The 15,182-nt window shown below is 47.8% G+C and overlaps 2 protein-coding genes across 3 annotated transcripts in view; one reads left to right on the top strand and one right to left on the bottom strand.

Moving 5' to 3' along the window:
- Window positions 1-61: 61 nt before the first annotated feature.
- On the top strand, window positions 62-8,276 carry LOC8043883 (coiled-coil-helix-coiled-coil-helix domain-containing protein 2). Its single transcript, XM_002416415.4, has 4 exons — window positions 62-270; window positions 1,712-1,910; window positions 4,922-5,147; window positions 8,138-8,276. The coding sequence occupies exons 1-4, from the start codon at window positions 239-241 to the stop codon at window positions 8,149-8,151; spliced, it is 471 nt and encodes a 156-aa protein (XP_002416460.3). The 5' UTR covers window positions 62-238; the 3' UTR covers window positions 8,152-8,276.
- LOC8043884 (transducin beta-like protein 2) overlaps window positions 8,265-15,182 on the bottom strand; it is a 199,727-nt gene continuing 192,809 nt past the window's right edge. For both annotated transcript variants that reach the window (XM_042291044.1, XM_042291046.1), the window contains exon 10: window positions 8,265-8,498. In XM_042291044.1, the coding sequence (XP_042146978.1) occupies window positions 8,462-8,498 (37 nt within the window). In that variant the 3' untranslated portion in view covers window positions 8,265-8,461. The remainder of the gene's footprint in view (window positions 8,499-15,182) is intronic.

Genomic DNA, 15,182 nt, shown 5'->3' with positions numbered 1-15,182 from the left:
TCATTGATGAAGACGCTCAAATATAAGAGTGAAGAGGGAGTTACAAACAACTGAGCATCATCATCATCAGTCCTGATATTGGCTGTTTGTGTCATTTCCGCCCATTAGACTCTTCCAGAAAGAGTGTCCGCGGTGCTCGTCCGTGTGCCCTTGCCTTGTGGAGTGAGGTCGGTCAGTCTTTGATCCTAGTCCTTTTAGCGACCTTTTGAGCGTATACTCATCCCTGCCGCAAACAAGAATGGCCCGTCAAAGGAGAGCAGCTTCCCCAGGGTACGTAAGACGAAGCATTTCCCTCTTTCCTCTCGGCGTGATTGCGACCTCACCGATGGCCCACGCGTTGCGTGATCAAATCTCCACCGGTCTCTAAGGAGTTGATTGATTTCGAGTATTCTCTCGTGATAATCTCGTACAGGCAGCTTAGAAGCTGATCCCTCGGTGCGTGTGGCGCTGTTAATTCGCTCCATTAGCTCTCGTGGTGGTTCCTATTAATTGTATGGCGGACGCGGTGGTTCCTGAGATCCTGTTACGCAATCAGGTTCTATTAATTGTATGGCGGACGCCGTTGTTTAAATAAAGAATACTAAAGTGCGCATCGAGATGTGACCTATGCTAAACGATGACGCACCTGGCGACACGCGTCATAGACATGCAGGTGATGCAATGCTTTGAAAAGGTCCCGTGGCGTCAACAAGCGAGGTAATAATGCGGCCGATGGTTCGGCTCCGTCACCTCGCCGATGCGGGCTTTCGAATGCGTACGATAAGTTGTCCAATATTCAGTCCGAGGTAAATGCTACCTGGATTCTTGTTGCGCAGCAGCTCGTTATACAAGATTCCAGTGTTCAAAGACATCAAACGCCTGGCGCACCCAACATCTACGACCACTTTTTCCTGCCACTTTGGATGTGGCCCGTTATTTTGAGATTTTTTGAGTCGGCTTGAGAATTTGAGCCGTACTGTAAGTAAGTCCTAGTTAGAAATTCTTACCGTCCAATTGCAATCTCCAGTCGCTTTTAGCTGAATGAACATTTAAGCTGAATCAAGGTGACACCCACCAACATACGTTAGTCCGATCGCTGAGCACCCCATGTTAGTGGTCGTACTGCTTTGCCCGCCCTTTTACACTTGCAGGAAGACTGGCCTCATGCTGCGTAGACGTCTGCAGCGTGTGCGACGTAAATCACCAATGTTCCTTCTCGCGTGTAGTCGTGGGCCAACAAGGCTGTTGGAATGTGCGACCTCGGATGTCATACCGACAGCGAGAGGAACCACCCCGCCGAGTGCTGCGGCCAATTGCGAGATCTGTTTGGCGATAAGCGATCGGGGCATTGGAAGCTAAGTACTCGATGATCCAGTCACATGTCTGTCTTTTTCCACTTCGTCATGCTTGTATCCACTCGCAAAGAGCAGGGTCATGCGTTGAGAGACGTCGATTGGTCCCGCATTTGTGTTATTCCCACCCCCCTGTCGGCTTAGGAGCGGATGGAGTTTCGTGGCTGTCAGCAGCACATTTGTGCGCAGCGCCTTGCAGAATTGCAAGGTCAAATAGCCGGACGTCGATAGTGGCTGATCTTGCTACCGACTGGCGCTAGATGGTGGTGGTTAGTCTTGCTGCCGGCAAGAGCATCCGAGGCCGCACGCTCTTGCGGATCGGTCACTTTTGTTCGCAATCGTAGATCGGCCGATTCTCGAGAGAGCCTTTGTTTCCCCAGACCCAGGAGGGCCCCTGCAGCCCCCATGCGGCGGGCGTCGCCACCGCCCCAGCAGGCTGCACGCCCGGCAGCCCCCGTGCAGCAGACGCAGCCGGTGCCTGCCCAGGCCCACCCGCCGGCCACCATGGCACCCCAGCAGCCCGGCATGTTCGCCCAGATGGCCACCACGGCGGCCGGAGTGGCCGTCGGCTCTGCTGTGGTCAGTAGCTGCCCCTTCCCATGGCCGCGTCTTGTAACCCGCAACCAATCCTTTTGCTTTTATTTATTCGTGCTATTAGTTCAAACATGGGCTACTAGCATGTTTGGTAGTACAAGAGAAACTTGCAATGTAAGTGTAGGCCCCTGCCATTACAATTCGCAAAAAAGCTGAGCTACAATTGACAGCAGTGTGTCGGTAATTATTCACATAAAAAGTAGCATGGCAATGACAATATGGGAGAAAGACTGTCCAGTAAATGGTAACAAATATGACGCAAAGGTAGCTTTGACAGTGAAGCACTGATTGCAAAAATTAACATATTTATACAGTTGATAAGAGTTGCTCTAGAAACGTGGAAATGCTGGCACATTCAGCTACATTTCTAGGCAGTTTATTCCAGTTGGATGCAGTGCGCGTAAGAAAGGAGTACTTGAAAGCATCTACTCGGGAGTGACGTTCGTTAATTGTTTTTGAGCGTGCGAATCATGTGTTCGTCCTTTCAGAAAAAGTAATATATTTGTTTCGGTGTATTCTGGTATTCACAATTATTTTGAGTATTTAAGTGGAGTATTCACAAATATTTTGAGCCGGGCTATTTCTTCCGGGTGACAGTTCATTTGAAGCGTTAATTTTTACCATGAGTGCTTCCGAATCATGTTTAGTTTGTCTACACTTTTTTGTGTGAAAGGATCCCAAACGACGATGGCGTGTTAAAGAATAGGTCGGATTAATGTTTTATAGGCCGTTTGTGGTAGGTGGTGCACCCGGCAAGATTTCTTCAAAAACCACCACTTACTGTTGGCTCTCTTTATAATGCAATCAATGTGAAGGTCCCATTTTGGTTCGGAAGAAAAAATAGTGCCTAGGGGTTTTGACTAACACAAATGGCGCTACAGACAAGGACGAGTAGAAGTGGACGTTGTCCCGTCTACTTCTTTTCCGTAGTGCCTTTCGTGGCTCGCTCTGTCTACCGAACCAGTGAGTTTTTGTGTTCTACCGTCATTTTCAATTCGTCTGGTACTAAGCACTAAAAGTGAGCGGTTACCGCAGCGCTCAAACCATTCTCAATCTGTCCACGTTTGTCCGAGGTGTCTCGGAAAATTCCACGCGACGTGCCGACCTACGGGAGTCGAGCCAGGCGTTGCCTTTTAGCCAGGGTTCAAATCATGGTCCCGGTGCCCACAATCCGACGCAAGCTGGATGCGGTGTACGGTTTGCACAATTTCACTCGAACAAAAATTTCTTCGAGGCGGGCGCGTCGTCGAAATGCTTCCTTATACTCTTCGTTGGGTGAACATTTAAACCCACAATATAAGGAGTATTCACTGGGCGCCATATTTGTGGGTGATGTCTAGCGCGCATGCTCTGAACGAGCCCACATTAATAGGCTGCTAAGACTGGTAATCTTGAGGGTGCGAAATGCACGTTACAAAAGAACTGTGGAGGCACGCCATCAGCACGCGCTCAGCAGTCGTGCACACAGCTATGGCCGCCAGTGAATACTTCCTATAGTGAGGAGTGAAAGGATACGGGTGAGCTGGTTAGAAAACGTTGTAATGTAAAACCTAATAATGTTAAATTATTGGGAAATGTAAGGGTTCAAGAATTCCGGTCGAGTGTACGTGGCACCCGATGGATGTGGTAGACGAATGGTGGGGGGGGAAGCGGGGAGGCTTACCTGCGGCACAACTGTCCCTGCAGTGATGACGTGTGTGCAGGGGTGCTGAAACGGAGTGCCATGTTTGCTCCGACCCTGCGGTGGTCGGGGAAAGGAGTGCCCGTGGCAGCCTGACCCCGGGCCCAGGGGGAGAAATGCACATTGACTGAGCAGTGGGCCTGTGCACGCCGGGGTAGAGGGCCAAAATGACCGCCTCGTGTCTCGAGAGTGCTCGCTCGAGGGTAGAGGCAGCTTCAATCGCCAGCGATTATTCTTTGGAGCAAACCTTTTCACCTTCGTCCAGATTAACCCGTACGTTGCATGCATCAACGCAAGCGTAGGTTTCGGTCCGCAGTGCTCGTCTTGAAATTGCCCTGAAAGATGTGCTGGTAGCCACAGTGTGAAATGTCGTCGTAAAGATATCAATCGAGGCATCAATCAAGAGCCAGCTCTCCATTCTGCCATCCGATTGATATTGGGTGAAGGTACTTTGTTTTTATCGCGCCGCTTATGTGAGTGAACATTATTTGCCAATTTCATTTGATTTTGGATTTTGTTGGTTGGGGAGGAGGATGGATCACTAAGTTGGTTCAGTACACAAACATTCCAATTAGAAAGTTCTAGCTCCGTTTTCCTCGGTCTCCGGTGCATGGGTGTGTACCTTGGAAGCGCGGGCCAGTCGCTGCGAAGCGATCCAATTTTGGAATGTTTAGAAGAGGATTCAGCATTGATAGTTTCCACACATTGTTTTACTATATTAACTTTATTTGTCTCGCGGGGGGGGGGGGGGGGAACGCTGCTGATTGGCGCACCAAGCCCCACTCACTTCTATGTAGATGCGACTAAGTTTAGATTCCGAAACTATACTCATTTTCACCACAAAAACTGTGCTGGAAAGAGTTGCTGCAAAGTGTGACTGATTCCTTGAGTCATGTGATGAATTAAGATGCTTGTAAGCCTCGTGAGAACTATGTTACACAGCTTATGAGCTTGCCCGTTTCTCGAGGTGACAGTTTGTGTGGTAGAGTGCCAGTGTGCAGTGAGGCTGCTTTCTAGGACTACATCCTGCGCAGTGATCACCTTTTCATGCCCGTTCCTCGCAAGCGGGGCAAGACTCCGCCGTTTAGCAGCTCCCCCCTTGTGCGCAAAGGGATACGTATTGATCGACCCACTCGCGGTACAGGCTCTCCCATTTCAATGCCGACAACGGGTCCGACTACCCAGTCTCACTCTTTGCAGCGTTCCATTTTCTCTATGAATGTCTACGTTTCCCATTATCGAGCTGCTTGCATAAAAGTCTAATGTTTGCATTCGTCCGGTGGACCTCACTTTCCTTGTGTTTTTGCGCGTGCAGGGTCATACGATAGGCCACGCCCTGACGGGAGGCGGTGGCGGTGGCGGGGAGGTGGCTGCTGCCCCTGCCCTCGTGCAGCAGCAGCCGCAGCAGCAGCAGCAACAGCAACTGAGCGGGGCCTGCCAGTACGAGCTGAAGCAGTTCCTCGAGTGCGCCCAGAACCAGCACGACATCTCGCTCTGCGAGGGCTTCAACCAGGTCCTCAAGGAGTGCAGGCTCCAGAATGGTATCTGGTCTCCTTCCTTTGTCATTTTGCACGTCCGTTCACCCCTAGGCCCACGCCTAAGGGTGAACGGATCTGGCCACTCGTGGAATGCCCACGCTCCCAGAATTAACCGCTTGCAAAGGGCGGGTTTGCTTCGTGAAGGGAGGCGGTTGACAGGTTCTGCACTGTCGGCTTAGGGGTGAACGGATGCAAAGGGATGCATTGCGCGAAAGTTGCTCCATTTACTTTTAATGCCGAAGATCTCCATCTTTTACGAAAATCGGGGAGTCGACTTGTTGGGTCGCGGGGGCCTCCGCAGTTGGCCGAGTTGTCATAAAAATGGATGCCTCTAGCGCTGGATTGCCTACGATGGGTTGGACACAGGCTCCGCATTGGGCTGCAACTCGTCCTCGCTCGTCGAATCCCGACCGAAAATCTGGCTGCTGGCCTCCGGTTGGCCACATGGAAATTCAGTACTCCGGCCATCTAGGTGTTGGTCAAAAGCAGCGAAGGAGGCAAAAGGAAGGGAGACTTGTTCCATAATTTGAAGCGCCCCATTGCGGCAAAATGCCACGCAGTGCACTCTGGGAACTAGTTTTCAATTGGGCTGCTTCAGTCCACGCTATCACACCGTGACCAAATGCGCTCCTTGCACTTTCGACTATCTGAACTTTCCATCAATGTACAGTCGGGAGCAAAAGTTTGCGGGGCACGGGAGCGCGTGCCAAAATGCATCGCCGCGCCGTCCGACGGCGCGCCGCCGCATTAAAGAGACGCGCTTTGCGCATGCGCGCCTTTCGTGTTCGCATTCATGTCTCTTTCGCTCGTTTCTTTACGACGCACTCCTGATAACAGGAGTCGGCGCCAGGGGCGCGAGTTAGTGCTTCGCTAGCTGTCATGCTGCGCGTCTGCTTCAGCCGCCGCGCTTTGTCACGGAGCTCGCGTAGGGAAGGGGGGAGGGGGTTAACCAGGCGCTCCGTCACCCAGCGCGGCTGCTGTGGCGGCTGAAGAGGACGCCAGGCATGACAGCCAGCGAAACGGCAACTTGCGCCCCTGGCGCCGACTCCGGTTATCAGGAGTGAGTCGGACAGAAACGAGCGAAAGAGACATGACTGCCAGCACGAAGGGCGCGCATGCGCAAAGCACGGCTTTTTAATGCGGTGGCGCGCCGTTGCACGGCGCGGCGATGCATTTCGGCACGCGCTCCGGTGCCCCGCAAACTTTTGCTCCCGACTGTACATTGCTCCCATTCTTAAGCGATATAAAACGAAGTCCGGGGCACGTTTCTTGGTTCTCGACATATTGTGCATGCGTATGTAAACATAGTAAAACATATCTTTGAGCTCAATTTTAATAATCCTGTCTAGTACCGGTGAACCACAATTGAAATTTTGTCACTTTGAGCCCTATACCTATTTTGCTTGCCAAACGTCCGCTTCTCGTTAATTCATTGGGCGACAAACAAGCCGCATCCTTGCAGGAATCTCAAAGTTGTGCCCAATGTTGTCGCGTGAACTTTTAAGGAAACTCAATAAATTCAAGCTCACTACTGCACAAAAGTTACTGCAAAGTCTTTCTCGTGTCATCGTATATCTCCCCCTTTTGTTTTATGCTGATAGGGGATTAAGTTTGTGCAAACGCTGAGATCGGCTAGCTACGACGGAGGCCCTAACAAGCGTCCCCTACTCCTCACTGAGCCTTTTAAGCGAGCTTTTAGCGATGCCCAAGATCTGAGTCTGAACGGTGTGTCTGAAATTATCTCCGCGTACTGAGTCAGGAAGAAAGCAAACGCGTAACGAATCTTATAACCATAAGCAACCGTCAAATGTGCTTCGAATCGTTTGGTTCGTCTGGCGCACTGCCGTATACGTGTTGTCCGACGAACGGTGCGACATTCTTCACGCAAGTGCTCGACTGTTGGATTAATACTTCTGTTTGGGCGAGTTGGGTCATATTGATTTAGAAGGTTAAAAAGCCCAAACAAACCAAGGACAATTAAGACACAAAGACGACAGGACGGACGCTATCCCCGTCCTGTTATCTTTGTGTCTTAATTGTCCTTGTTTCGTTTGCGCTTTTTAACCTTCTAGCTCAACTGTTGCTTTCTTAAAAACGGTTTGAATGAGCCTACACGAGAGCAGGATATCTCCATGTGCATCCGCAATATTGAATTAGTAGAATGCAAGCGGGTCGGTACTTCACTTCGTGCAGTGCTGCGTGTCAGTACAGATGTAAAGGTGTGAGTTTGGTGTACTTTTTGGTCGTTGCAGCGTGTTGACTCGTACTCAATCAAGATCCCTGCGCTTTACAGCGACGAAATCCCCAGCACTGGCTCGTCCACATGCCTCGAAACTCTAACAGAAAGGCTCGAGTACAAAAATACTGCGAGCATATGTCGAGAGAAACTTTACATGGTTCGGGCTTGTGCTGAAGCTTTGCGGACCATTCGGTTAGTTTAGAGACCAAAAGTGACACACTCGGGTCGGGGCCAGGAAACACGAGATAACTCTCGGTGTATGATCTTTCGTCGACGTATCGATTGAAACTAAAACCATGCCACTCTCCTCCCTGGCCAACCAGGTCCCAGACTGCAACGCACGCAGGGATTTATGGAAGCAGTCTATAGAGGGCAGAGCCTAGAACAAAGTGCCTTTGGATGCTCCAAACAAAAGCACCTAGCTCGGTCTGACTGCGAGAAGATGGATATGGCATTCATTGTCGTTGAATGCGTGCGAGCACTTTCCCATTGTGCAGGGTCGTGACAGGCACGAGCAATGAGCTTGTGGCTTTAGAAATTACTCTCCTTGCTTGCGGTGCTGCACGAAACTCTCGAAATTAGGACTAGCGAACGCACGGGTGCGGAAATATCTCCCTTAAAAGTGCTTTGTTTCGACGAGCACTGTCTAAAGCAATGAACGCTCGAGATAGGGTTGTGGCATCTACTGCAACTTCATGTGTCTCTTTGTTCCTGTGGTTACTGAAACAGCCCATACTTTTCTTCTTGTTTCCAGGTGTGAGCATGTAAGCATGCGTCTCGAAAATTGTACAGTCGAAGTGTTGCTGCCACCGACGAAGTAGCCCTCCATGCAGCCCTTCGAGATGCACGTTGTAGGACAATGGCAATAAACCTGACTCCCGTTTGAAGGAACACCCCAGGCTTTATTTCATCTCCACACTCGTTGAGCTCCGATACTGAGCTTCCGACAAGAAGTTGAAAAAATAGCCTTTCGGAAAAGAGAAAAACTAGGTAAGGGAAATAAGCTTCCTGCTGGACACAACACAAAGGAAAGCATGGCAGTACACCAAACCAGCCCTGGCAGCTCTGGAGAAGCAGCTCACGAATCCTTCAGCTGCAGGCTCTTCAGAGCACTCCTGCAAGGACAGAAGAAACAGTCACACCATCTTCCTATAGCTGGTTAAGAGTTCAGGGGAAGCTCCACCTTAGCAGAGCAAATACTGGAGGCAACCTCCTCTGCTAAGGTGGAACAACCTGTCACCGACTTTACACAGTTCTATGCGGGACTGTCAAATGCCTTATAAAGTGCCCGGCTTTCAGAAACTCCCAAGAAGGGAAGCACTTTACCGGTGGCCTCTGTACGCAAAAACCCACATGATCACTGGGCGCACACCCGTCACTTTGGAGCATGAATACACTTTGTTCACCCTTAAGCTGAGACTAGAAGCTCCACCTTCAGCGCAAGCTTTCTGCCCAACTGAGAACGAGCAGGCACGTGCAACTGAAGCACTGCGGAAGCCAGCAAGCTCGCACTGAAGGCGAAGCTCCTAGTCTCGGCTTAAAGGCCGACAACCAGACACGAGACTCTGCAAGGCAAAAGATCCGTCTCACCCTGGGGGAGGAGGAAACAGGCAATGGTGGACCAAATTGGGTGGACAGGGTAGAAGGGGGGAGAGGAGGAAAAGTGGAGAGCGCAAGCTGGTCATCGGTCTTTACAGGTGAATGGAGTCTAAGCCCGCTCTTCGCTACGTATAGTCTACTCAAACTCCGTAAAATCAGCTTCGTTTAAATTTTTACGTTGTGGTTACCAGTTCTCACCCAACTTTTCAAAACCGGTATTCTTTTTTATTGAAAATAAAGCTGAAAAAGGGCCGCTAAAAAGCTGCTGGGTATCAAAATTAACTGTGACCATTAAAAGCGCTAAAAAGACTGGGACCAGTAAAGGAAGACACACGCACCAAGAGCGCACTTGCAACTCGAGTTAAATTTGAATTGATGTAACAAAAAAAAATGTATGTGCATGTCTGTGTGTATGTGTAGGCATATGTGTAGGACAGAAGTTGCTGGAACCTTTGTATGCCTTATCATCAAGACACCCATGTCATGTGTGCATATCGTCCTACTAATCTAACATTTATTCTTGCTAGCTTGGCCTGTCAAAGGACCGCAAATACAGGCTAAGCTCGTTATAACTGACCTTGATTTTGACCAAGATTTTGGTCTGTCGTAAAAGGAGTATGTTGTATGCAGATAAGAAGTTGAGTCAATGGTGCATAGAGGGAAACCAACCGAACTTCACAAATTGGTATGTTATATCCAAATGTCTGTTGTAACGAGGTCCGTCATGATGAGCTTAGACTGTATGCAACTTCCAAATCGTAGAGGGCAATAAACCTTTTCCAAGAGGCATTCTGCGCAAGCGCAAGTGCCCGATGCCAAGCGGCAGAGGTCGGCACGAAAAATCAAGGAAATTCGGAAGGAGGCCGTGGACCAGCGAGTAGAACACGTAACTGTAGTATACTATAATTGTGTTACACAAAAAAACAAAGTGGACGGAAAGGAAAACACAACATTTGGTTGGACGCCATGGATGCCCCTCTTTAAAGTCGCATTGGGCACACGCCGAAGCTCAGAGAGTGAAGAATCTGGTAGCGTAGCTCCCATTATCGATTGGTAGCGCAGGTAGGTCACTTCCTCGATTTTACGTTCGTCCAGCCACCGCCTGGTGCCGTCGGTACGTGGAAAAGGTCCATTGATGGGGCACTAACGCACGTATCGTGGCCAAACTTTAGAGTAATATCAAGTTAGACTAACATCCTCTTTTGTTTCTCACGAGGGTTTCTTTTAGTTAATGCTAGGTACTGTATTCTTAATAAATGGTATCAAGTAACCCTGATACAACACAATGCGTAAGCAAGGCGAGATGAATCGGGGCAGCTCACAGTTAATAGAATTTGAAAATGTGTCTGCCTCCCCTGACTGGTCAGGTTAATCCTAAGCCTCCTATTGCTCAATGTTCTCATTGTTTATTTTTTTGAACGGAAGAAAGTGCACACAATGTACAGGGTGCTCAATTTTTGTTGTAACATAACTTTTTTTTATTTTTTCAAAAGGGGGTAAAGGTTGGAGGAGTTCTCTCTTCACCCTTAGTTTATCAGACTGGGCAGACTTAAATGAAAATGATTGTCATGCTAAGTTGACTAACAAACTAAAATGTGTTGATAAACTGTTCAAACTTGGTTTTAGGGGCCATGCTTGAATTGCAGTATTGACGGCAATTCTGTTAGATACCAGACCAATTTTAAGAACGGGAAAAGGTAATATTTTTAGGTATCTATCAATTTTCACATTTTTTGCCCATTTGACAAAAATTGCGCTCAAGAAGAGTGTTGCAAGCTCTGCCTGCAATGACGCTCATTTTGGGCAGTCGTTCAAAGGGGCATTGACAGGGTATTTATCGTGCTTATTTTAACCTGAGACGGGGGCAGAAGAAGGACATTTTTTTTTTTTTTACAGTGCAAAAACTAACAGGGACAGACAGCGCCCACTTCGAAAGATAGAGACGCTGTCTGTCCGTGTTACTTTCTTTTCAACAGTAAAAACATTTCCTCCTTCTGCCCCAGTCTTGGGTTAAAACAATCGTGGTAAACTTCCACCAGCTTGCCTGTGCACTGACCGTAATTTCGTTAAGGGTATTTATGCTCACCAAGGTTTTTGGTTGTACATGACATATCAGAGCCCAACTGCCCAAAACAATTTGTGGCTCATAATTCGTTTTCTTTCCGCCCGAATATCGCCAATTAAAATCTGGCTGGTTTAAGTCGCGCTCACTCCCTCCTTTGTGGTCACATGCTGTTCTCTGGTTTAGACGGACGACACACACCAAATATAATCGGTCGTGGTTCATTGAAAGCACACACTCTATTAAAAATAGAAAAAAAAAATATAATTAGAACGCTCCCACGGCTTTTGAGGTACGTCCAGAAGATGTTTGACACAGAGGACTTCACCTGCTACAAGTGGACAAATCCCATGATTACTCTAAAGTGGATTCAAAGGCAACCGCAGCGCTGGGAAACGTTTGTCGCAAATCGTGTTGAAGAGATTCAATGGCTGACAGTAAACCCACTTCAGGTATTGTCCAGGAAAGGATAATCCGGCCGATTTTCTCACTGGGGGAATTTCTGCCGAAAGAATGAAGGCTGCCCAAGCTTGGTGAAAAGGTCCAGTGTGGCTCCAGAGACCCATTTCTGAATGGCCCGACCACTGCTTTGAAGAAGCTCAGGTGAAAAAGGAAGACTGCACACCTGCTGCTGTGCTACCAGCTAGAACGAGCTCTTTCGAGCCATTGTTCGATCTCCATTGTTAGAGCAGTCTGCAGAAGGTAATCCGACTTACTGCCTGGATACTTCGTTTTACGAACAACTGTTCAAGGGAAAAGCTGTCAGCAAATCACCTCTCAGCGGACGAAGTAACCCGAGCAGAACTGTACTGAATCACACCTGTTCAAAACATGGTATTCTTTGAAGAGATAGCCTCACTAACAGAAAAACAGCAAATAAGTAAAAGCTCAAAGATCGCCGAGCTTAGCCCCCTTTCTTGACGACAAAGGAGCGTTGCAAGTAGGCTGAAGGCTCCACGAATTGCATTCCACAGAAGTAAAACATCCTCTCATTCTACCAGCCAACCACTGCATAACAAAGTTAATAGGGAGTTTTAAAATAAATAAAATAATTCACGTGTCATGGTGCTTATCGCACCATGACACGTGAATCTGCAGCATCCATACTATGCGGGGTATCTCTTCCCATGACATGCAAAATCCAAAATCGTTCCTGCATTTTTTTTTTTGTCTGTGATTTTTGCGGGCGATATTGGTTCCTGTGACATCCGAGTTTGAGAAGGCCGGGTTCTTGCGTCTATATCATACTAGCGCGAATCGCTGTGTCCGCGTTCTGCTGCCATACTCGTGACTGGGGAGTTCATAGCGAATTCCCGCACACTTATTGCACACGTGAGTTCGCCGTGTCTGCGATATGTATCAGTAACGAAAAGACAGTGAGTGCGCAGGCGAGCTGGTGATGCTTAATCATGATGTTTAAAACCCGAGACTGGTGAGGGAAAAGTTAGGAAACTTTGAAGTTGAAGAGTTCCCGTTTCACATAGCTTGTAGTGCCCCCCCCTGGTCACACATACACACACGCACATATACACACACACACCCTTTACCTTTTAATTTTGGGTGGGCATTCTTTCAAGACCTTATGTTATATAAATGTGTACATAAGAGCTTGCTGGTATTTGTTCACCCATCATCTAATTTCTGGGGAAAGCAATAACTATTCTATAAAATTAAACATTTGGCATAATATATATATATTTTTTTTGCGTGTTTGGGGCGAGTGCTTTTGCTGAGACTGCTTTTGCACTCCTCATTTGTGTCGTAAACATAACATATAAAAGCGATAATTGGTTGCCTCGATCATCTCTAGAGTTTCTTGTAAATGACGTACAGAGCGCGACACTGTTAGCACGATCAAGCGATCACCGGTTTTTCCAGTTTTTCTCTTTGAAACCAAAGGATGTCATCCAAGTTATTATTGCTACGGAAAGAGCTCATTTGGTTCTGTAATGTAAGCGATAAAATTTCGTGCTCGCTAATACTGTTTAGAAGTAAAATGCGAAAAGTGTGCCGATGTTGTGTTCCCGCTAACAGTGTCACGATGTGTATGTGGCGAATACACCTGCTGGCACCCAAACAGCATGTCGGCAGGAGGACGAGGAGAACAGTGAGAATGTCCTGCTGAGCAAAACAAAATCTAAACCGTTGTGCTAGGACGCATCCAAGCAATGCGAAGAGCAAGTCGTCTGCTTCTTGCACAGGAGATGCGGTGACATCAGAATGACGCCGAGCTCTGATTGGTTTTGATTAAAATCATAGTGGGTAGACCTCAATGCTAAGGGCCTTGAGGTATAGACCTTTCCAGCGGCAGTCTCGAACGAAGCGATTTCCAACGCGCGTCCCTGGTTTTGAGAGTGTACGTCAGTGTTGCCGGACTGTGCTGAGCTGTGGGTTTTCTAGTCAGGGGGCTGTGGCAGCCTGCGTAGGAGCAATTCTGGACGCTGGTGGCCGCAAAATCGCCTCGCTTTATTTTTTGTTTTGCGTTCTATGGCGAAGAGAATTTCTCGAAGTTTTTAAGAAAGCGTTGAACTATTTTTGGGAACAAAAACACAAATGAAAGCTATTTTTGGCAAGTCAGTGCGCGACAGAAATGCAACTGGGATGTTTGTTTCATTTTATGCTGATCTTTTTAACGGCACCATACACTCAGCCGTGTCAATCTACAAAGATCTTAACTGCCTAACATATTTGACCACACCAGAGGATAGCCGAACTGCATGGGTATATTGCCCGCTCACTATATGAAATTCAACGAGTCTTATCAATCGAACAATATATATTGTACGTACCCCACGGTGCCACGCTATCCGAACAGAATTTGAGAAAGGTCTCAACTAACACAGCATATCCAATATACAGTGTCGACGATAGTCACTTCACGACGATCGGACGAAACCCGGCTTGTCTTGGGGTACGTTTTGAAGAGTGATGTTTTTTTACACAGCACTCAAGCAAATGAACGAACAAGTCTATTCAGTTCCCATACCCTGGACCCTATCAGCTACTTCTCGCCAAGACCGGGAACATAGCCGGGAAGGCTTTTCGGAGATTATCTCAACGGAAATAATCCTCGAAGAACGTCGAACACCCCGCGCCGCGGGCTGCTTGACGTTCGCTCTTTTCGCTGGCTCTCTTCGTTCGTTTCCTGCGAAGGTCGAGCAGGCTACGTGCCCTGGTATTCGCTGGTTTTCACAGTGGAAGATTGCAAAAACACGCAAGCATCCTGAACAGGCAAATAGAGTAAACACTTTCAAGGAAAGCCGCTGAACTCTGAACACACAATGCAGGTGGGGAGTCGCGCTGACTGGGTTTCCACAGCTCAGGCGGGTGGCAGAAATTTTTGGCTGATAGGGGTCGCTCGAGTCGCAAAATGGCAGCGGCCAGCGAGCTGTTTTTGCAAAGGTCTATACCCACTATTTTTTATAACTGGCCAATAAGAGCTCGGCATTTTGACGTCATGCAACCCTTGTGCAAGCAGCAGAAAAACTTGCGCTCCGCACTGACCTAAGGAAAACCTTTTGTTTTATGGTCTTACTTGCTAGTTTTGTCAGTCAATTTTTTTCATTAAATTCCTAAACAAGCTTTCTTGTTCCTTTTTAGTTAATGGTGCCTGTTTTAGTAAGGGTTAATCAAGTATGTATGTATGAGCAGGAATGGTATAGGTGGCATCACGAAGTTTTCAATGTTTTGCATTTGTCTTTTTATCAGATAGAGTAGATTTGTACTCTTTTGAGTATTGGAATACTTTTGGTTGCTAAACAGGAACTAGAAATGTTTGTATTCCCCAATAATGAATGGTAGTCAGTATTGGACTTTATTTCATACCATACTGTTGCCGCTTGAAGTGGCTTTGTTTTTAACTTATGGAACGTGCAATTTAAGTTGTTAAATAGTGAAAATGTTTTGTTTTCATGAGGCTCAAGTTGTTTTTCTTTAACTGCCTATGCCTACTATTGTAAATAGTAGGCATAGGCAACTTGATGCTTGTGATGCGTGAACATTTCTCTACGAAGGTATGATGCGTGAAGGTCAGTATGCGAGACCTCTCTTGCCGAGGCGACGCAAGCGGACATGACCGGTCAACCGCTTGCGTCGCATTCTCATGTTTAAACAAACCTAAAATGCTACTCTTGACCAA

The sequence above is a fragment of the Ixodes scapularis genome, unplaced genomic scaffold (assembly GCF_016920785.2).
Source record: "Ixodes scapularis isolate PalLabHiFi unplaced genomic scaffold, ASM1692078v2 PGA_scaffold1__304_contigs__length_218370807, whole genome shotgun sequence".
NCBI lineage: Eukaryota > Metazoa > Arthropoda > Arachnida > Ixodida > Ixodidae > Ixodes > Ixodes scapularis.
Note: the sequence above shows the minus strand (reverse complement) of the source record. Positions and strands in the feature narration are given on the sequence as shown.